The sequence below is a fragment of the Chelon labrosus genome, assembly GCF_963514085.1.
Source record: "Chelon labrosus genome assembly, chromosome: 7".
NCBI classification, from domain to species: domain Eukaryota; kingdom Metazoa; phylum Chordata; class Actinopteri; order Mugiliformes; family Mugilidae; genus Chelon; species Chelon labrosus.
The window spans coordinates 22,882,404-22,906,080 of NC_140343.1; the positions used below are offsets into that span (position 1 = coordinate 22,882,404).

A 23,677-nucleotide genomic window follows, 5' to 3' on the forward strand; every position below is an offset into this window, starting at 1 on the left:
TGATGATTTAAATGAGGTTGCTCTAATCTTTTTTAATAAGTAGAATAACGTGTCATCACTGTGAGAATCCCCTTCGCCTTGTCTCTGGTCCAGCAACATCTTTAGGGAACTCTATTTGATTTGGGCAGGGATTGCTATTGACTTGACTTGAGTTGCAGGGTGTTATCAGATGGTCAGAGTGAGGAGAGATTTGTAGTCACATACTCATACTCACTGAGTCACGACAAGGAAGGCCAAGCCAGTGTTAAAACCTCACTCCAGCTGGCTCTCGGCGTTGCGCTGTCACACTGAAAACACCCGGGCAGTCTCTCACATGATGTCAGTTTGACTTCAAATACCTATCAGTAGCAGGAAAGATGGGATGATTTTCACCGCGTTGTACAGCTACGGTTTCATTGTAAAACTGTGTTTTGTGTCCTAAATCATTGCTGAAACACATCTGATTTCTATTTAAATGTAGACTTTTGTCTTAATTCATGTTTAAAACCAAACCACATGCTATGTGACCACTCCAAACATCCTCTGTTATCTGAATGGATTTCCCGTCTTTTACCAACACCATATGCCCCATGTTGGACATTATGTTCCACACATAGTGGGTGAAGTCATTTTTCTTCAAATGTCACTGATTCCTGCTTGGAGCTCCTGCTGTGTCTGTGTCATTTTATTTTTTCGTCTGCAAGAGAGTCAACTCTGACGGCAATTGCTTTCTGGTAACACTAATTCAACTTTGCTATTAAACAACCAGACAGACATATGCAACACCTCTCCTGTCTGCTTTCTATTCAATGACATCTTACAAACAGTATACTTTTATAAACTATATAAAAGTGTCTCCAATGTGCTCACAGATCCTAATGGATAAAGGGCAGTTATAGTTAAGCTCTTGCTCAAACTGAACAGCAACATCCAACCCTGCATATACAGTGTAGTGGAAAACACAAATATGTGGTTTCTGTTGCCCTCTTATGGATGACACAGACAGAAATAGAGACCTGTACAGCATGCTTCTTGGTCTTTAATAAAGAATTCGGATAATTAAAAATGTACATGGTAGTAACAGAAGAAGAAGAAGCAGCAGTGGTGGAATACACGACTGAAACCAGGACATATCTGACGTTAAGACATAACCTGAGACCAGGTTGAGAAGGCTACCAGCCATGGAACATTAAATGAGGAGAATTGTGATTAAAATATACTCAGTTGCCAATTTGTTAGGTACAATAGTGAAAAGGAATACACTGTAAACACCTTCATGATTGTTATAATGTTCAGTTTGTTGAAACAGCATCAGAAAGGTGCTAATTCAACTGAATGATCATTTTGCAGAATGTAGTGTGTGGTGCTGCTAAACTGGATTGAATGAAACACTGTTATTTAGCCTTATCTAGCCCACTGGCAAAAATTGGGTTGTCAAAATAACAGAAACACGTGTCAGCACAACACAATACACTGCCTCCAGAATGAAAACAGTTGAATTAATGGCTCTCTCAGTTATTTAAAACAAATGCTGAACAACAAGCTCCTTGAAGCTGAGATCTAGTGCAGGACTGTTTTCATTAGTGTACCTAATGAACTGACATTAATTTGTGTTTCATTTCTGTACCGTTCTATAAAATTGCAGTTAAGACTCACTAATTTATTGTTCTGGGGGTGTTATTTACTCTAATTTATGCATTCAATCAGCAAAAGGTCAGTTTTTGTAGGATCTTGACAAATCTCGCTCAGCCCTTGTGACGTGGACACAAAGACTTACGGTATTGTTTTAAAAAATTCTCCAAAGTATCTCTTATCTACAGAGCCCAAGCTTGTTTTTGTTGGCCTTTATCTTACTATGGAGTCATTATCTCACTGAATTTGGGGATGTTTTTTTAGGTGGAAATAAAGTAATATAGGTAAGTAGTGCCTAATAAGAAATGGAAATGGTACCTGTTAATTCTGAATTACAGTATATCACTGTATTACTCACAGTATTACCTACGTGTCACTGTGCCGCTGTTTGTCCAGCTGATTCAAAGTATTTAATGCCTCTGCGATGTGGTAAAGTAGAAAAGTTGCACAAAAATGAAATACTCAAGTAAAATACAAGTAGTTTAAACCAGTACTTCAGTGCTGTAGTTGAGTGTACTCGACTAACAGACACTGCATGTGTTATCAATGGCTTTTCCCTCACTTATTTTGAGGAGTTTATATTTATTCCTTCTCAAACAAATACCAGTTGTTACTCCTCACTTTTGAAACATCAGGGGGCAGAGCCTTTTCCTTTATGACCTCCTCCCTTCTGAACAAGCTTCCTGTCATTGTCAGGGGAACACACACTGTGTCAGTATTTGTGGTCAGATTCAAAACTTATTTAGCGGATGACAGTATGACTGGCCACCCATTCCTTTCCCTTTCTGAACTTTACACACCTCACCTTTCATTACTAGTACTGACTACTACTATGTGCCCCATCTCCCCAATGCAAAATTAAACATTAATTTTGCTAAAGTAGCATTTCCAAGGGGTCTTGACGAATCTTAGTGGAATTTGTTGAATTCTACATCAACTTTTTGATTTGTCTTAATTTTACTTTGGAATTTCCCATGAATGTGCAAAGAGTTGGTCCCTGGCAAACAGATTAAACATCTTCTAACAGAATCTATATTACTTTCAGAAGCCAAATAATCGCATATCACTTTACAATTAAACAAAATTGCAAATGTTTTTGTCTATCATTTCTGGGTATAAAAACCATAAATCACAGAAACAGACCGCATGTCTCTGCAAATAAAACCCAATGGCTCCATCTTGTGGGCAAACAGTGTAAATGATAATATGGTATAGTTTTAGTCCCTTCACTTACAGGATAAAAAGTAGTTATGCCTTTGGTAAATTAATTATAATTAATGATGTGTTTCTGCAGTGTCATATTTCTGAATAAAACGTCAATGATTTTTTTGAGTTTTGAGCAGAATTTCTACTTGACAGGAAGTAAACTCGTGTCTACTTTGAGTGAACCTTGTAAAGAACAAAATCGCCAAATGCCTTTTAATACTGCCGACTCTCTTCACCCGAAAAGAAGAGTAGCTATCTCTTAAACTTTCGTAATCCTATAAGATGTTGGCATTCATCGTATCGCATTTCTTTTTCCATCACAAACATTTCCGAAAGGCATCTACCAAAGGCATCTACCACGCAAGGCAGTAACTGTTGTAATAACTTGGAGTTAATTGTAGTCGTTGCTTATAGCTATGTTTTTCTATAAAGGTCAATATACTCGTGGCATATGTTACAAACAACTAATGCATTACATGCTCCTGGTGAAGAGGGGTCGGTTGGTAGTATTTTTTTATTTATTTTTTTAAATAAATCTGTTCGATGAAACCATGTTTTCCTCTTTTCGGTCGGGACGTGAAGTCACCGCTCCGCCCAGAGTTTTCCGTTCCTTGTAATTCACCGACAGGAACACTACCCCTCCATTAGCAGCTAGACAGCTACTGCCTGTTAGCAGCCACAGCTTGCATTTATAGGCGGGTAACCAGGCGAGCGGCATTATTTGCAAAAGGTTTGGCATTATTCAGTCAGAACTCCAGCCGAGCGATAATGCTTCTGAATCCGTCGGTGAAATCGAGTTGCCATTTTGTTTCGAACGGCGAAACACAAACCTGTACCTAATGCTTTAAAAAAAAAAAAGATTCGGTGAGCTACAACTTTGCAGGAGACGGGTGGCTATTTTTCTAATATTAAAGAACTAGTTTCGATCCCATACTGCAGTACGTGTAGGTAGTGTTTAGGCCAATCAGTTCTGGAGCCTTGAGCAGAGGGGTATAAATTTGAGGTGGTTGCCGTAGAGACGTCTGCCACTGAAGAGTTGAACGCAAGAGCCCGTGTATGGGAGGTAATATTAGCAAGGTAATGATTACCCAAATGCAACATTTGACAAGCGTAAACTCGTATTAAGGTAGTTGGTGCGATTCTATTGACAAATCAAACATTTTTGACCGCTAACAAACTGGCAAAGAGACCATAACTGAATGCAGCCACTTCTGAACAGCTAATTTAGCTAACATTAGCTAGACGTTAGCATGGTTTACGTTAGCAATGCTAGATTTGCGCATAATGTGCCTGGAATTAAAACTTTCGCGGAAAGGAATTTGCTTTATTTCGACAGATAAAATGTCCCAAACGTGGAAGGGAAGGAAGGAGAACTATTGTGACAGGATAGTCTTTAGCCAGTTGGGTAACGTTAGTATTTTTTATTTTTTTTTTTTTCTTCCAACAGTTACCAAGCTACATAAGCTAATGCTGTTGTTTAGGTTACCATTGCGGCATTTATATAATTCATTGAGCGACATTGAAGCAGCGTAATTGTATAACCGAAGCACTGACATCTGTTTTTTCACCGTCTCGCATTTCGCCTTTTTCCTAATGCATTTTCTCGTGTCGGCGTAGAAGTTGGCTAACGTTAGCTGATAAACTAACCGGTGGGCGTGACGGAGGCTTCACGTGTTGGACTGAGGACTGTCAACAATGCGGCATGCAGCCATCTTTGCCGTTAAAATGAGATATCAAACGTTCGTAGTTAGAAATGGGATATCACTGTGATGTGGACACAGTTCATAATGACCGACGACCGACTCACAAACCTTTAGAACCATTAAATTATTAGCTAAATGTTCACGATGCAGGTTAAAAGAACGTTAATTATTTTTTGCCTGTTCCTGATCCTAGCTAGTAATTTCAAGATGCTATTTCAGATGACATATGAAAGAGTAAAACCATGCGTTTGAATCTTTTAATGGCCAATCAACATATTTAGATGGTTTTATATTGTTCCTAATTGCATGTGTACTATTGAATGGTTATCTACTTAGGCTTTAGAATGATGCCACAGAAGCTTTGATAATTATGGCGTGGATAACAAGATGCTAGCTTGCCCCCCCCCCCCCCCGCCTTGTGCATGCCCATATGTGAAGTCATTGATTTGATATTGCTACAATATCCCTGAAGATTTTATTTGATCTTTTGCCGAGCACCTCAACTAATGGACATTTTACATTAGAGTCTGCCAAAATATTCCTTTCTACAAATAGTTTGCTGCATTCTTCTTTGTATGTAAAATAATGACATTTGGTCAGGTTGGCTGAATAGTGAGTGCGTTGAAGATATGGTTGAAACCGTTATGTATTCGTCAACTAGAAGTGGGAATTAAACATTGGATGGCCTACAACATGCCTACAATTATTTGCATTATCATTTAGTTTCTGCTCTTCACAGCTGTTATTACCCCAACTATTTACATGTCTAATAGGCTGTATACAGAGAGAAGTATGAAAAGCAGGCTCTTAATACCCCAACACCTTTTCATTGATTGACTAAATGTGTCCGCTGTGATATTTTCAAAATAAGATAATCCTTATCCCACAGTGGGGAAATTTGCTATGCTTTGTTAAAATAATGCTCAGTGAGTGATTGTGGATGCCAAATAGCACGTGACTCCCTTATTTTTTAACTCAGGAAGTATACAACACACAGGAGACTGTTGTGTACAATTCCTGCGATTAGGCTCCTGTGTTCCCTGAAATTCACCAGATCATTGCACCTACATGCACCCAAGAACAGGACAAATGCAAGATGCGCTGGACCTCATTGCACCCGTTTATGTGTGGAGGAAAAAAAAATGTTTTCGTTTGTCGTCTCTTGAGAAAAATAAAACGCAAATAATATAAAAAGAACTTGCAATGTAAATTATTTGGGTTGGGATGGCTGCATGGGACTTGAATGAAGATATCTATTGCTTTTATAGCTGTTTTTGACTGTTATCAACTGTTTTGACATGATCATTTGGATGATGATCCTTAAATTATAATTAGAGTGCGTTTTGAAAACTATTTAGTTTCACTGTTTTTTTTTGTTTTTTTTTCAATGTTTTAGTCAGGGGAGGGCGTACTGTAGCTTAAGAGATGACATTTCTACTGTTTTAGTACTTGATCCTTTCGCACACAAATTTGGATAAAAATGTGGATCTATTATCATCCACTGTTGTCGAGCTAAAACATACATTTGTACAATATCTGAGGGATGCAGTAGGTGTCAGTATTACTCCTAGATATCTGGAAAGAGGCTTTTAAGCATCCCCTTCTAACTTTGGAGTTTATACCCGTTTGACTCAAATCTCTGTTCTTTCAGTTCTTCTACCTGTAGATGACATACTGGTAAATGGTATTGAGCATACTGTAATCAAAAGCTAATCCCTCAGCATTAAATGTAGGAGAAGTGAAATCGTATATTTTTCATCTGTACTTACTGGCATCCTTTTTTCCTTTACTTTGTTTAAAAATATAAAACTGCTAGTAGGTGTTGGGCCAGTCTTACAGGGTCCAAGTGTATAACAGATTATGTACATGTTAATATGTTTACTGTAAAATGGAATAGGGTAGCACAATCTTTTAACATGCTGATAAATGATTTCCGTTTGTTACAGGCAACATAGTTTTGCATCAAGAAAAATAATGGACTATTTTAAAATGGCAAGTGAAATTTAATGTATCTTTTTCAAATGATAAAGCGGGTGCCAACAGAAAATGCCAACAGGTCTTTAACCTTCCAAATGGCTTCTAATGAAAATATGTTAAATAAATGGGATAAGGATGCATTGTTTTGTTTTTAATTGTTAAGGATATTAAGGTTGGGGTTATTTGTTGGGGGTCTATTCTGCAGAGATACATTGGATGTTTTGCTCTTTTCCTATATTTTTTTTTTTTCATAGAAAACATTCACATTTGCAGTTTGTTGTATTTAAGGTTAACATTTTGTGGCAGAAATATGAATTCTAAAGCAGTGACACCTAATATCAATACTTGTTTGTATGTGTAAGTATGTAAGATTTAAGAGGCATCATATGTTCCAGCATTGATATTCTGAACTCGTAGTTTTTTCAAGATGTACTTAAACACTGGAAATTACTCTTCATTCCTCACTCAGGAAAACGTGCGATGAGCTCTAAGTTGCAGCAAAGCATACTCTGGACAGTTTCCCACTTCATGGCCTTCGGACAACACAATGTCTGATGTGAAAGTCTGTCCCACTGTGAGTCGAAATCCCCCTCCACCAGAGGTCATAAATCCCAAGAAGCCTGGACGTGTAACCAATCAGCTACAGTATCTGGAGAAGGTGGTGATCAAAGCTTTATGGAGGCATCAATATTCATGGCCTTTTCGCCAGCCGGTTGATGCAGTGGCTCTGTGTCTCCCAGTAAGTGGTAAAATTTTAATTATAACATTGGAGTGTGACTCTGGAATATGTTGCTGTTGAGCTGCCTTGAGGTTTTTGCATTAAAATCTATAGAAGAGGGCTTTTAGGAATTATATTCATGCCCTTTCCAAATGAGTTTCCACAGTGCTGATGAAGCAGATCAATGCCAACTAAGTCTCTCTGTGTTCTGCAGTATACTCAACCTTTAAATATATTGGTTGTAGCAACATTACAGTGCTGGTGAATCTGTAGCGATGTTTTATTATCAGTAATGATTTTTTTCCCAGACCAGAAGCAACTGTAGCGATGGAGACATAGTAACTTACTGAAACTAGGAGTATTGAAAGCCTATGTAGAAGAAACGAGAAGTACAAACGTAACTTTGGGTCTATGAAATTAACAGCTCTGGTGGGAAAGAGTGAAATGGAATCTAGGAAGACTTGTAGAAAACTTTCTTATGATCCAGTTCTAAGTCTTTAGAGAAAGGATCACAGTCTAAACATGCAAATGAATGAAGGCCAGTATAAACTCAGATTACTTTTGAGCTAGCTTTTTTTCCCCTCACTGAAAGAAGAGAAGGGACCGTAGATTGCAGGCATACCTTGTAGGTGCTGTAGCTTTAAAAGCTTGAACCTAAAAATTGGTGCATTTAACATACCTCGTTTGCTGTATTGATTGCGGTAGAGCAGTCTGAGCAAGAAAGTCTTATATTCATGTCAGTGTCTTTGTTCTATTTCAGGATTATTACACTATTATTAAAAATCCTATGGATCTTAGCACTATAAAGATGCGCCTTCAAAACAGATACTACTGGCAAGCCCAAGACTGCATACAAGACTTCAACAATATGTTCACCAACTGCTATGTGTACAATCGGGTAAGGGCATGCTGTTTGTGGTGCTGTGTAACGCACAAGCATATACATACAACCTCTGTCTAATTCAAAAGTTGTTAGATATAAATAAGACGTTCACATTCATCCGCAGTAGATTTATGTATTTATTTATTTTTTGTGCAATCTTGGGGTCTGTCTTTGCAGTTAAATCAAACTGTCTAAAGAATAAACATTGCAATGGATTCTTCTATTTCAGTATGTCTGTTTTCTCTCCACAGCCTGGAGATGACATTGTTTTTATGGCACAGACCCTGGAAAAGCTTTTTTTGCAGAAATTGGCCCAAATGCCCAAGGAAGAGTTCGTAACAGCAATCACTGCAAAGGAACCAGTGAAGGGGGGAAAGACAAATACAGGTATTTTTCCTCTAAGGATGCGGAAATATTCTGTATTTTGGAAATTGCAACCATATACTCTTTATTACACGTACTATTTCTTACTGTCAGCACAGATAAGAGCAAAACTCTTTAAAGGGACTACATCCATCAGCACAAAAAGGCATAACGTACAACATTGTGTGTAGAACATACACCAAAGAGCCAATAATGGTTTGCTGCAGTATTTACAGTGAATCCGGAAAGTATTCTCAGTGCTTCACTTTTTCCACATTTTGTTACTGTATGTTACAGCCTTATCCCAAAATGGATGGACATTTGGATCTGTTTCCCCAAAATTCTACACACAACACCCCATAATGACAATGTAAAAAAAAAAATTCCTTTTGAGAATTTTGCAAATTTATTAAAAATAAAAAACTAAGAAAAACTACTCACATGTACCTGATGAAGACTCTAGAGCGGCAATTCCTCGGCCTCCTCAGGCCTCAGGTGCAGCACGCTGAGGACCCTATACAGTTTGTCTCCCGGGCAGAGGTTGGTGTAGAGCAGTGGTTCCCAAACTTTTCACCTTCTGACATTTGACCTCCAGCCATGTACGCCCTACTCTCACGCACTTGTAGCAGCTAGAAAAAGAAATGTCTGTGAGCCTGCTGCCACCCCCACCACCCAGATTTAGCATGCATAACATACAAATAAAATCTTTTAAAGTTAATTATTTCTCACAAAATAGATTTATTTACCAGCATTTTCAGTGAGCAGCAGCAGTTCACTTTTGAAAAAAGAAATCTACCAAACATTTCTACATTTGTGGGCTGACTGGTGGTAGCAGTTGAGGTCTCTCTGGAAGGGCAATCTATCCGTTTTAGCCATTTATCCATTTTTGGCGGTTAGCCGGGCGACCTAGTTTACCTCAGATTGATGACTTGACAGCTCAAATGACAGAAAGTTATTAGAATTGTTGACGACATAATTTATTTTTTAATCACGAAAAATTGGTGCACTGCACCTTTAGAAAAATAGCGCTGTCTCTTTAAGAAAGACGTAGTCTTCAGTTGTTGTTGAAGTTGTGCGTGGCTGTGGATGTGTGCCGCTGAACTGAGGGCATGTTGCAAATATAAAGTAAAAATAAATAAAGATGAACGTTTGTCTGTTTGATTTTGATCTACCCGCAATACCTTCGCGATCTTCCCGCACTCCCTTTGCGATCTACCGGTCGATTGCAATCGACGTAATGGGCACCCCTGATCTAGCTATTAACATAATTGACTCACAGGAAAAACAGTCTTTTGATTTTTCATTTAGGTGGAGAATCAGAAAATGAGAAAACAACCCTCTATCTGTTTTTTCAGTTTCAAAATGTAATCAGGCTGAGTTCAGCGTAGCGTACTCCCCACAACCCCAGATTGGGAATCACTGGTGTAGAGGATGCCATCCTCTACCTCTTACACAGAGCCCACTTGCATCTGTACAAGGGAAACGGCACTGTCATGATTACCTTCCTGGACTTTTCGAGTGCGTTTAACACAATCCAGCCCCTTGTACTCCAGGAAAAACTCAGCGGACTTCTGCTACAACTCTGAAACGTGTCACATCCAGAAGTTTGCAGATGACACAGCCATCATGGGGTGTATCAGAGACGATGAAGAGGAGGGGTACAGGAGCCTAGTGAAGAATTTTGTTGTCTGGTGCCACACGAACAACCTGCAGCTCAAAGGCTAAGGAACTGGTCATTGACTGAGGGACAGACCCAGCCCTAGACCAGTTCGGTTAGGAGCGGAGGAGGTGGAGGTCGTGAAGACCTATAAATATCTTGGGCTGTGGCGAGACAACAAGCTGGACTAGACGAGCAATACAGGGCAGCTGTACAAGAAGGCCCAAAGCAGGATGTACTTTCTGAGGAGGCTAAGATCCTTTAACATCTGCAGGATGCTCCTGGGGATTTTTTTTATTAGTCTGTGGTCACTAGCGTTCTGTCCTATGCTGTGGTGTGCTGGGACGGCAACATTTCAAAGGCAGACTTCTCCAGGTCGGAGAAGCTGATAAGGCTCGGTGGTTGGCATGATGCTGGACCCTCTGGCGACAGTAGCAGAGAGGAGAACACTGTGCAAACGTCAGGGTATCCTGGACAATGGCAGCAACCCTCTGGACACTGCCATCAGCAGCCAGAGAAGCATGTTCAGCGAGAGTCTGCTCCTTCCAAAGTGCAGGGCTAACGGACTGAAGAACTCCTTTGCCCCCGTGCCATCAAACTGTTCAACTACACACTGGGGGGGAAGGAGGGCCAAAAAGAAAGGAACTGTAGGTCGGGGGGGCAGTCAGTTTGATTGGCCAACATAACGTGCAATATCTTAATGTGCAATAATAAAAACCATGTACAATCACTACAATCATTACATACACACACACACATATATATAATCTTTATTTGGGTGTTGGGTGCTTGGGGTATTCTTGTTTATATTTTTGTATATTTTGTACATGTATGTCCAACAGTGCTGTGTGTGATGGAGATGTCTATTTCCCTGCGGCAGCCTTCCAAAGGGATTAATAAAGTCGTCTATCTATCTATGTATCTATCTATCTATCTAGCTATAGTTGAAACCAGATGTTTACACTGTGTTAAAAGACATAAACCTTTTTTCCTCACTCTCTGAAGTTAAATCAAACTAAACCTCTCCTGTTTTAGGTCAGTTAGGATTACCAAAATTATTTTTATTTTCTAAATGCCACAATAATGAGAGAGAGAATTTCTTAGAGAATTTTTTATTACTATCTTCAAAGTCAGAAGTTTACATACATTTCCTTAGTATTTGGTAGCATTGCCTTTAAACTGTATGACTTGGGTCAAATGTTTTGGGTATCCTTCCACAAGCTTCTCGCAATACTCTGCTGGAATTCTGGTCCATTCCTCCTGACAGAACTTGTGTAACTGAGTCAGGGTTGTAGGCCACCTCGCTCGCACACGCCTTTTCCGATCTGCCCACAAATTTTCTATGGGATTGAGATTGGGGCTTTGTGATGGCCACTCCAAAACATTGATTTTGTTGTCCTTAAGCCACTTTGTAACTACTTTGGCAGTATGCTTAGGGTCATTGTCCATTTGGAAGACCCATTTGCGCCCAAGCTTTAACTTCCTGGCTGATGTCTTGAGATGTGGCTTCAATATTTCCACATAATGTTCTTTCCTCATGATGCCGCCTATTTTATGAAGTGCACCAATTCCTTCTGCGGCAAAACAGCCCCACAACATGATGCTACCACCCCCATACTTCACAGTAGGGATGGTGTTCTCAGGCTTACAAGCTTCCCCCTTTTTCCTCCAAATGTAACGATGGTCATTATGGCCAAACAGTTCCACTTTAGTTTCATCAGATCACAGGACATGTCTCCAAAAATGAAGGTCTTTGTCCCTGTGTGTATTTGCAAATTGTAATCTGGCTTTTTTATGTTGCTTTTGGAGTAATGGCTTCTTCCTCACTGAGTGGCCTTTCATTCCATGTCGGTACAGGACTCGTTTCACTGTGGAGAATGACACTCTCTTACCAGCTTCAGCCATCATCTTGACAAGGTCTTTAGTTTTTGTTTTGGGGTTGATTCACACGTTTCGGACCAAAACACGTTCATCTCTGGGACACAGAACCCCTCTCCTTCCTGAGCGGTATGATGGCTGGACATTCCCTAGTGTCTATACTTGCGTATAATTGTTTGTACAGATGAACGTGGCACCTTCAAGCATCTGGAAATGGTACCCAAGGATGAACCAGACTTGTGGAGCTCCACAATTCTCTTTTTGATATCTTGGCTGATTTCTTTTGATTTTCCCATGATGTCAAATAAGGAAGCAGTGTGTTTGAGGTGTAGCCTTAAAATACATCCACAGGTGTGCCTCCAATTAACTCAAATGTTGTCTGTTAACCTCTCAGAAGCTTCCAAAGCCATGACATCATCATGAGGGCTTTCCTATATTGTTTAAAGACATAGTAATCTTTGTGTATGTAAACTTCTGACTGAAGAAAGTAATAAAAAATTCTCTAAGAAAATTTCTCTGTCATTATTGTGGCATTTAACAAATTGAAATAATTTTAGTAATCCTAACTGACCTAAAACAGAGGTTTAGTCTGATTTAACTTCAGACAGTGAGGAAAAAATGTTTGTGTCTTTTAACACAGTGTATGTAAACATCTGGTTTCAACTGTATATCTAAGTATTTACAGCCTGTACCTTGAAGCTCAAAACTGAGTTCAGGTGCATCCTGTTTCCACTGATCATCCTTGAGATGTTTCTACAGCTTAATTGGAGTCCATCTGTGGTACATTTAGTTGATTGGACATGATTTGGAAAAGCACACACCTGTCTGTGTAAGGTCCCACAGTTAACAGTGCATGTCAGAGCACAAACCAAGCTTGAAGTCAAAGGAATTGTCTATAGACCTCCGAGACAGGATTGTCTTGAGTCAAATCTGGGGAAGGGTACAAATAGATTTGGGCTGCTTTAAAGGTCCCAATGAGCACCGCAGCCTCCATCATCCATAAATGGAAGAAGTTCGGAACCACCAGGACTCTTCCTAGAGCTGGCCGGCCATCAGAGGAGAAGGGCCCTAGTCAGGGAGGTGACCAAGAACCCGATGGCCACTCTGTCAGAGCTCCAGCATTCCTCTGTGGAGAGAGGAGAACCTTCCAGAAGGACAACCATCTCTGCAGCAATCCATCTATCAGGCCTGTATGGTAGAGTGGGCAGACGGAGGCCACTTCTTAGGAAGAGGAACATGGCAGCCTGCCTGGAGTTTGCCAAAAGGCACCTGAAGAACTCTCAGACCATGAGAAACAAAATTCTCTGGTCTGATGAGACAAAGATTGAACTCTTTGGCATGAATGCCAGAGGAGGAAACCAGGCACCACTCATCACCAGGCCAATACCATCCCTACAGTGAAGCATGGTAGTGGCAGCATCATGCTGTGAGGATGTTTTTCAGCGGCTGGAACTGGGAGACTAGTCAGGATAAGAGGAAAGATTAATGCAGCAATGTACAGAGACATCCTGGATGAAAACCTGCTCCTGCTCTTGTCCTCATACCAAGGTGACGGTTCATCTTTCAGCAGCACAACGACCCTGGGCACACAGCCAACATATCAAAGGAGTGGCTTCAGGACAACTCTGTGAATGTCCTTGAGTTGCCCAGCCAGAGCCCAGACTTGAATCTGATTGGACATCACTGGAGAGATCTGAAAATTGCTGTGCACTAACGCTTCCCATCCAACCTAAAGGAGCTTGAGAGGTGCTGTAAAGAGGAATGGGCAAAACTGGCCAAAGACAAGTGTGCCTAGCTTGTGGCATCATATTCAAAAAGACTTGAGGCTGTAGTTGCTGCAAAAGGTACATCGACATAGTATTGAGCAAAGGCCGTGAATACTTATGTACATGTGATTTCTTAGTTTTTTATTTTTAATAAATTTGCAAAAATCGCAAAAACTAATTTTCACATTGTTCATAGGGTGTTGTGTGTAGAATTTTGAGGGCTCTGTGAATACTGTCCGGATGCACTATATTTTTTGAAAATGTTTTTATCCTGACCTTTAGTGCTAAATAGTATAAAAATGACAAGTGAAAACATTGCTCGAATTTTCGAACAAAAAAGCTCCAGTTTTGTTTTTTTAAATAGTAATTGCATTGATTTATTTATTGAAAAGTATATTCCCTTTAAATGTTGAGTTGCAGGTGCAATAAAGCATCAACCTCTTATGTCAGAAGTGGTTGTCCAGCAGACAGTGACCGTCATTCCTCCTGATGTGCCTCAGTTCAAGCCATCCATCCAGCTCTCTGCACAAACTGATGCCACAGTAAGCATTTAAATGGTTTGCAAGCAACTTGTATTTTATACATACTTTATTCAAATGTATATACACATGAAAGAAGTTTTCATTGTTACTTGATTGTTGCTTTGCTCATTATTTCTGTAAGAAAATACTATGACTGTAAAATCTAGTTTTATTTTGTTTGGCCATGAATGATTTTTTTAATAAAATGGTCAAATCATTATTTTACTATAACTCAATCTCTTGCCCTCTGACATCAAACAATGGCTTCATATCATGGTACAAAAATGCTTTGTCATGGTTGATAGACTTTCTCAATTGCATGGAATTTGTGAAAGTGTGCATAACAAAATTTAATCATTCACAGCATTTCAGACAGCTGATATTGCCAGATTGCATTACCTGTTCTGTAGCCTGTGTTTGTGCCTGAAACCTAGCTCTTAAATGTCAGAAAGAAAAACAATCGGTTAATTCTTTGTTTCACTGCTTTCTAAATTTTCAGATTAAAAAGGCTGTTAAGAGAAAAGCATACCTTGCAACCCTGACCACCTCAGCAATCACCAGCCATGAGATGTCCCCTGTTGAGGATCATTCAGCACCTAGTACAGTGCTCTCCCGGAGAGGCAGTGGAAGGCCCATCAAACCTCCCAAGAAAGACTTACCTGGTATAGAGTGCAAGAAAGCCAGACTGTCTGAGCAGCTCAGTTGCTGCAACGATATCTTGAAGGAGATGTTCTCAAAGAGGCACTACGCATATGCGTGGCCCTTCTATACACCAGTTGATGCAATGGCTTTGGGCTTGCATGACTACCATGACATCATCAAGCAGCCTATGGACCTGAGCACCATTAAGGTAAAACTACTACTACATATGTACTTATTGGCCACATTAAGTATACGTTGCCAGGACCAGGTTGTCCCACTTTAGTTTTTAGAACTGCATAAATTCTTTGTGAAATGCTCTTATTGCTGGAAACATTCCTTAGAATAGTTTTATACATCTTTCGGCTGCACATCCATGATACAAATCCCCCTCCAGCGGGTTCTGAAATACTCAGACCAGTCTGTCTGGAATTTGTTGCTTATATCACGTCCATTTCCTCCCTGTTCTGATGCTCGGTTTGACAATCATCAGATCGTCTTGACCATGTGTACATGCCTAAATGTAGTTGCTGCCACGTGATTGGCTGACTAGGTATTCGTATTAACCAGCAGTTGAACAGGTATACCTGATGAGACAACCAGTGAGTGTATTATTTTCAATATAAACACAAATTTTCCTGAAACAAAGTGTTACTCCCTCAGAAAAAAATGGATCAACGAGAGTATGGGAGTGCCAAAGAATTTGCCGCTGATGTCCGTCTGATGTTTTCCAACTGTTACAAATACAATCCACCTTCCCATGACGTGGTCTACATGGCAAGACAACTTCAGGTATAGTTTTAATTATCCTGTTAAATCAGCAAGGCAGTACTTGAAGCTACAGTATAGATATTCTTGTGTGCACATATCCTAAAAAACAAACATAGAATTCTTTGAGGTAGAATTTGAAACCAACGTTGTTTGCTTTCATGTTTTCTCACTAGCTGGCTCATTTCCGGGCACATCACGAACAACCACTTATCCTTGCTACAGTGTGAAACCATATCCAGAACCTTGTTCTTTATACATTTAAAGATCCAAGATCTTTAAATGGTAATTTTGTATTATTATTATTATTATAATAACTTATTTATTTTTTCATTCCTTGACCATAGATAAATACACTCCGCTTCTGCTTGACAGTAAATTTGGTATTTTTTATAATAATATTTATATTATTCAACTGAACTACAGTCTTCTTCAGTAAACATCAGGAGGGTTGCCACCCGATTAACGTGCCTGTGAAATTGGGCACTTCACTGCTTATACTCAATTTTATATATAATGCTTACATGTTTGTCTGTCTCAGCAGGATGTTTTTGAGGCCCGTTATCTGAAGGTTCCCCAAGAACCTGAAGGTTGTTCCATGTATCCCCATCAAATGGACAAGGGAAAGGGAAAGCGATTTGGGAGTCTGTCAACCTCCACAAGTTCTGAAAGTGAGAGCTCCTCAGAGGAGGAGAGTTCATCAGAAGAAGTGGCCTCACAGCTGGCCATTCTAGAGGAGCGGGTTGGTGTCATACATGACAGTAACAGTGCCACTGGTTTTTGGGAACTTATCTAGCTTCGTGAACCTGACTTACCTTTCTTATTAATGGCTGGCTTTTCAGCTGAAAGCTGTCAGTGATCAGCTGAAGAAACTTACCCAAGAGCCTTTGATGAAACCAAAGAAGAAGGAGAAGCTGAAAAAGGAGAAAAGATTAAAAGAAAAACGTATTGCTCAACTTAAGAACAAATCCTCAAAACACACGTCTGTTGAAGAAAAAAACACAAACAGCAAGAGCTCTTCTTTGTAAGTGAGCCCCATTTATTGTTTAATAAAGCTTAAACATTGTGTGCTACAGTACATGCTCAGTGTAATTTTACATGTTTGGTATACATGTGTAGGCATGGCAGCAGACCTGACAACAATGGAGCACCCATAAATTGTGAGGATGAGGTCCTATTCACACCAATGACTTACCAGGAGATGAAGCAGTTGAAATCGGACATCGACATGCTGCCTGGTGACAAACTGGGAAAATTGGTCAACATCATTCAAGCCAGGGAGTCTTGTCTGCGGGATTCTAATCTAGACGTGATTGAAGTTGACTTTGAAATGCTCAAGACTTCCACACTGAGAACCCTTCAGAGGTTCGTTGCAGCGTGTCTGAGGAAATGCGACAAGAATGTAAACAGTAAGTGCATCTCAGTCCTGCTTTGCTAAACCTTTACTCAGCTCTACTCAGCAAAGGCGGCTTTTAAAAAAAATTAGATTCAGCTAAAATTAAAGCTTCTTTTCACAATGAGAAGCCACGGTGATTATTTCTTCTGTGCCTCAGAGAAAAAACTGATGAGAACTACAGGGGGAATGCAGACTGGGAAACTGGATGGTGCAAAATCTGAGGTTGTCAGCAAAGTACCGCTATTAATTAAGAAAAATAAGCCACTAGGTAAGAAGAGTCATAATTACGCTTCCACATGCAACGAAGGAGTGTAAAAAAAATCCACTTTCTTCTTTTTATTGGCAGGTAAAGTCATGGCCTCTCCTGACTTCAGCTGCCCTTCACGCCTCAGCGATAGCAGCATCAGCTCATCATCCAGCACTTGCAGCAGCAGCAGCGGCAGTAGTAGCAATTCTAGCACTTCTGATAACAGTGACTCTGAATCAGGTTAGCTGCTCTCCTCAGCTACCCCCTCACCTTTGTTTGACTCTTCCCTTTTCCCTCTTGGGTGCCTCTCTACTGAACTGCAGTCCTGGTTTTCTCGGTTGCACATGAAATATTAAATCACTTTCATATTCTTACGCATACACGAGGCGCGCTTTGTTTTTATTTCACACACACTTTTTATTAGCTCTCTACAAGGATGAGGTGCACGCATATGTACCAATAACATCTGAGACTACTGTGACTACTTTTGTGGCAGGGGGCCAGCATACTGCACAATATTGGTGGCACAGATGTAAAGTTAAAGGCAAAATCATAGATTGAATTAATATCAGTCCGAAAAGCAGTTTCCTTGCACCCTTCAGCTGGAGGGAAGTTTTTCTGCCCTCATTCATCATCATTAATGGACATACTGTGTGGTTTGGTGTGGTCCAATGCCAGCTTTCATCTGCCATCATGAGAAAGAAATAGCCTTCTTAATGCTTTTGAACCCATCTGCTGAGTTGTGCCTATTTGGTGTTGCAAAACATTGCAAAAGGCCCTCACGAGGACCGTCGCAGGATCCACAATTATGAGTAAAGTCCACATCATTGCTCACTAGATCTCTAAACATCAACTGTTCAGAGGATAGGGTAAGAATCAGGCATTAATGACCAAGAAGAAGAAGAAAACCACTTAAGCCAAAGAACAGACTTGCCTATTCTGTTCTTCGGAGACTCAAGTTTATTTTCCCTGTACACTCACATAAACTGCTGTCTTCTCACAGCAGATAGGAACTCATGAGAAAGAAAGAAATTGTAAAATCTTTAGGGACACTTTTATATGATTTTTATGTGATTACATAAAACCAAGGATGTACCTCTCCTCCAAAGTGTTGTGATGTTTGAACACAGTTACTTTCGAAATTGAATTATTAATTGGTGTATATTTTACTGGAAAAGAGGAAATTCTCACATTGCTTTATTGGGACTTGTATCTCAATGTCAAATTTTATGATGGTCATTTTCAGGTGATGCTGCAATACACAGGACTATTCTGTCACATACCCCCCTACATGACTTTGAGTTATTATGTTAATGTGCTTGTTTTGCAGAGCGAAAAGCAAAGCGGCAGAAGTCTAAAGACTCTTCTCGGAGGTTTTGCCAAAAGGTCAGTACATTCCCAGTTTAATTACTGCCATCATGATATTGTAAGCTAGTTGGTTACAGTGAAAAATTAGAATGTCATTTTTGCTTGGTTCAAAGGTGACTCGCACTTCCAGTAGTAAGAAGACATCAGTGAGAAAAGATGTGACAAAAGCCTTAGTCAATAATTGTCAGCCTGTTCCTCCTGGGCAGCAGTCCTTGGTAACAGAAAGTAAAGGCTACCCAACACACCGTAATGGAGACCAGACTTGTGATGAGAGGACTTTATCACCTCCAGGTAATGTTTATGTCTGTATCCTGTTTGTCCATCAGATAAGAATAAAGATTTGTCCAAAAATGCATGTTAATTTCACTCAGTAATTTACAGGAGGTAGAAACAGAAGTCAGCAGGGCTTGACATTATTTTTAAATGGCAAGTGACTGATGTTTTACTTGCCCGACAACCAAACTAGGTCTGAAATGGTAATTTGACATTTGTAAACTTCGCAGCTAATTTCCAGACATTGTAAAGAATACTGCTGTAGGCACCAGCTAGCCTGGTGTAGCCAGACTCGATGTGTATGACTACATTGCTGTTACTCCTCTGTCTGCTGCATAAAGCCTGCCCAAACAATTTAATTGGCCTGGCAGATCTTTGTTGGCGCATAATCAGTTATCAACAGAGCGCCCCACCATAAAGAAATTGTGGGCATGGAAGTTGATCTGGCTTCCAGGCTAGGTATTTATTTTATTTATGTATTTATTTTTTTACATTAGCTACCTTGTTTTGTTAAAACCAGATTGGCAGTTACCCACAAAAGCTGGTAGATAAGTTGAAACATCTACAATCTCATCTAGAGCTTCTTAGAAATTCTAAACAGTTTTGCAACCTAATGCTAACTCCATAATGTTAATATGATCTCATGTCAGCACTTGTCATTCAACTGGCAATACCTAATATTTTCATTGCTACTGAATTATTTCAGCATGCATCTTCTCCTATTTATGGCAAACTTTTCAGACTAGCTCTGTAGGAATGTCTGTTTTTCATTGTCTTAATTTGCGTTTCGTTTTATTGCCTGTTTTGCTTGAAACTTTGCCAGTTTTAGTTGTTTGGAGGCATTTGAGATCAGATTTGCCACATAGTCAGAAACATGCCCTCTGATTGTTCGACAGTCTCACCACAGGATAACATTAATGGCTAGCAGAAGGCAAACGGGACAATGGATCATACAACTGCTAGGCCTTCCATTTGCCTAAACACAGAGTTTACTTGCCTATGCTCCAAGTACTAATATTGAGCCCTGGTCAGTAAGCCTTGGTTTGAGTCACTCCCTGCTCTCCTTGCTTGGTAGCTCTATTGGTGTATGTGATATAGGTGATTGAGAGCCAAAAAGTGTATGGCTTTGTAAATCTCTAAGGTGAAAAAAAGCAATGTTCTTGCCTTACTACCACCTGTTTACCCTTTCACAGTAGCACCTTGCTTCTTATAATGTTGTGGTCATGTATTAAAGATCAGTTCCTTTTTATTTAACAGATTTGTCTGCGCTTTTATCTCCCATGGCATCTCCTGAAGGTGGGCTGGACTGGACTGTTGCCAGATTTGAGGTATTTAAAATGATCCCTCATGGGGAAATTCTCTCTGTATTTGACCCATCCTTTGCTTCGCACAGTAGTGTGTGCACTCAGAGCAGAGGGTTGCCACTTGAGCAAGTTGAGGGTTAGAGACTTGCTCAAGGCACCTTAGCCATGGACAAACCTAGGACCCATCAGTCCTAAAGATGCTTCTCGAACCACCACTATGCACTTGTGACTCTCATTGCGAGCTATTGGCTCTGTGAAGTTTTTACAGTGTGTTTAATGAATGCCTTAATCCTCATCCACAGAATAATTTAGGAGTGTGATTAACCTACAGTCAGCACATTTTGTTAGATGTGAAGTACATACTCTATTATATGACACTTAAGGGCCAAGTTGCATTTACTTGCCCAGAAGATGTGCCAAAAATAAGACAACTGATTTGCCAGAGGCCAAGTCCAGGAACTGATTTATCTACTGATAGAACTGTAGTAGTTATATATGAAAGGCTGGCAGTATCTTTTTCCTCATCCCTCAGCAGTTGCAGTTGTAGTTTCTGCTAGTCACCTGGATAGTTTCCATGCCTTTTGCTAAGTCTTGATTTCAATATAGTGTGTAGTGGGAAAAAATGGAGACATCCTAGCCCTCCAGCCCAAACAAAAAAAATCAAACTGTAAATGTTGGCAGGTATATGAGTGGTAATTCCATGTGCCACATTGCTGCCACAATTTTATGTCATTGATATTTTATATGTAGTTGTTTCTTAATCGTATGAATAGTTCTTCTGTTTGGACTATGATACATGATGCCTTCACACCTGTCACCCGGGACTGAATGACTTTTTTAACTAACCTGCAACAACATGAGTGCAATAGTAAAGTGTAACAATATGCATCTGGTATTTTTCTATTTATGCAACAACCGTGTATGTACAGTACAGTCACAATATTTATTATTATTATTATTATTCTTTTCTGGGTGTTTGGTATTTGGGTTTATAATTCGTGTACATGTATGTCTGACAGTGGTGTATGCGATGGAGATGTCAATTTCCCTGCGGGAACCTCCCAAAGGGATCAATAAAGTTTTGTATCTATCTATCTAATAAACTTAAGATTTACCTTTCAGCAGGGTGCAGTGCTGTCCCCTCTTAGAGACAGCCCGCTGCCATCCAAAGATGTGACGGGGTCCAGTAAGTACCTTGAGAACTCTAACTTTGACTTCACCATTTTTAATGCACTAATACCTTTACAGATTGTCTCTTTTTAATGTGACATTGCCAGATTTCAAATACCTTCAGGATGTTCCTGACAGTCAAGTGACTGATCTGTCTTCCACGAATACTGAGAGTAAATCTACTGAAGAGGAAAAAACCCAACTGCCCAAAAAGGTCAGAGTTACTTAACTGAGTTTACTATTTTAGGAGAGTGATGATCTTTTATCTAGATTGTTTAAAAATCATTCAAGAAATCAAGATGCACACAATGGATTTAATCTAGAAGGAATTATTTTAAACTGAGGACTAAAGTGACATCAGTTTTGGTCCACAGAATTTTCTTCATTACTGCATGAAAATGACTCAAAGCATCAGCAGATTTTCACACAAGTCCTCAAAGTAGACAAAGAGAACCCAGTTCAACAAATGAAACAAAAATATCGTGCATTTGTATTTATTTGTTGAGGAAAGTGAGTCAATATTACATATCAGTGAGGTGCAAAAGTCACCGAGTTCATTTCAAGGCCAAATTAGAGTCCATCAGCTCAGAAGTGTTTCCAGTCAATGTAATTCGATATACCTGGATTGCAGTTAAACTTTGTGATTTGTTTTCTCTAGGACATTGTGCTGAAAAATGCTGAGTCTTGGGCGAGACTAGTGAGACAGTCAGTCATACCATGTGCAATCAAGTCCTCCAAAGAGAGCTTTGAGCAGTTTCGTAAGGCTGCCATAGAAAAGGAAGAGCGTGACAAAGCTCTGAAGAAGAAACCAGTGAACGAAAACAAGGAGGAAAAGGCTCCTGAAAAGAGCAGGTGTTCACACAGAAACCGTATATGCAATTGCTGTTTGTATGTCAAAGCTACGTTGTTCAGCATGATTGCCTGTGAATAATAGTTTATTTAGAGAGCTATCTCTAAGTACTATTGTCCTTCTAGTCTCCCAGGCCCATGTAAAAGAGAGCAAAACCTGAAGCCTGTTAAAGACGATCCTGATTTGCCAGAGAACATTTGCACAGAGGCTCCCTTGGATGCTTCCGAACATTTTGAACAGTCTCCCAAGGATACGCAGCCTTTAACCACACAGTCCGTTGTGGATGGGCAAAGAGAGATGGCCCGTAAAAAGGAGCAGGAACGTCGCAGGCGAGAAGCTGTAAGTACTTTTGTCTGTGTTTTAGTGAGACGTTGTTATACTGTAACTGTAATGGGATTTTCAACAATTAGTTGTGGGTTATTTCTCTTCATATAGATGTCTGGTATTGACATGACTATGCAGCGGGACATCATGACTACATTTGAGCTGAACCTGGACTAAAAGTCAGCTGAGATTTACCTGAAAAGTGAATTCTGATTGACGTCTTGATGAATAACCGGAGCTGTTGGTCCTTTCCTGCTGTTGGCACAGAAGGCAGCCTTATGTATGTTCTTGAGAGTAAGAATAAAATCAGTGTTTAATTGTGGGGATAAGCAAACCTGTACATTTAAATTGGGCTACGGCCCTTAATTAGCATTTGATAAATGTTTGCACTAATGCACTCTTGAATTTGGCATGATTTGGGGTGAAGCACTGTCATAAAAAGCAAACTTGAATCTAATATTTCCTGCATGTTTTTTTTTTTTTTTTTGGTAGTCTTCACATTTCAATGAGTTGTCCTACGGTTAAAAGTTAACGTATGACAAGCTAATTAATGCATCCATCCACTGTAGTTACAATGCCACATTGTGTTGTTTACTTGAATGTGCAGTGTTGTTGAGTTGTCTTTACCACCATGTTTCAGTTAATCCTGACTCTTAAAATACACCAAATGTGCACAAAACACAGGTTTGTATGTATTAAATGCCTGAATCCTATTTTCTTTAGAAAAACTTTTTCCATAACAGAAACGTATATTTTGATCAGAGATGCATAGGTTCTCTCCAAGGTTTCCAGGGCAGGATTGACTTAATCTCAGTTCCTTATTTGCGTTACTACCTGAAGACATTGTACAATGTGTTATCTGTACTTGCACTGCACTTTGTTGTTCATACAGTTGTGGCTGTTCCAAAGTTGAATTTGGGCATTATCAGCATATTCTGTATGTTACAGTTTGTAAATGTTAAAATGAATAAGAATTCCTTTCTTTTTTTTTCTTTTTTTTACTCCAATAAATAAACAAAGGTAATTTTCACTAAATAATCTGCATCTTTATCCTT

General features: G+C 39.7%; 1 protein-coding gene across 9 annotated transcripts; it reads left to right on the top strand.

The window, feature by feature from the left end:
- Positions 1–3,877: 3,877 nt before the first annotated feature.
- brdt (bromodomain, testis-specific) lies at positions 3,878–23,582 on the top strand. Of its 9 annotated transcripts, none has more exons than XM_084547755.1 (21): positions 3,878–3,894; positions 6,467–6,512; positions 6,967–7,236; positions 7,976–8,113; positions 8,350–8,485; positions 14,177–14,304; positions 14,783–15,133; positions 15,586–15,714; positions 16,232–16,432; positions 16,533–16,714; positions 16,810–17,099; positions 17,244–17,354; positions 17,433–17,573; positions 18,664–18,719; positions 18,815–18,992; positions 20,232–20,302; positions 21,401–21,464; positions 21,556–21,662; positions 22,107–22,300; positions 22,424–22,637; positions 22,734–23,582. In XM_084547755.1, exons 3-21 carry the CDS (start codon positions 7,045–7,047, stop codon positions 22,797–22,799), a joined length of 2,949 nt encoding a protein of 982 aa, XP_084403881.1. In that variant the 5' UTR covers positions 3,878–3,894; positions 6,467–6,512; positions 6,967–7,044; the 3' UTR covers positions 22,800–23,582. The 9 variants fall into 9 exon arrangements, with proteins under 9 accessions (XP_084403881.1, XP_084403882.1, XP_084403883.1 ...); XM_084547756.1 differs by having other exon boundaries at positions 14,183–14,304; XM_084547757.1 differs by having other exon boundaries at positions 14,183–14,304; positions 16,235–16,432.
- Positions 23,583–23,677: the final 95 nt, after the last annotated feature.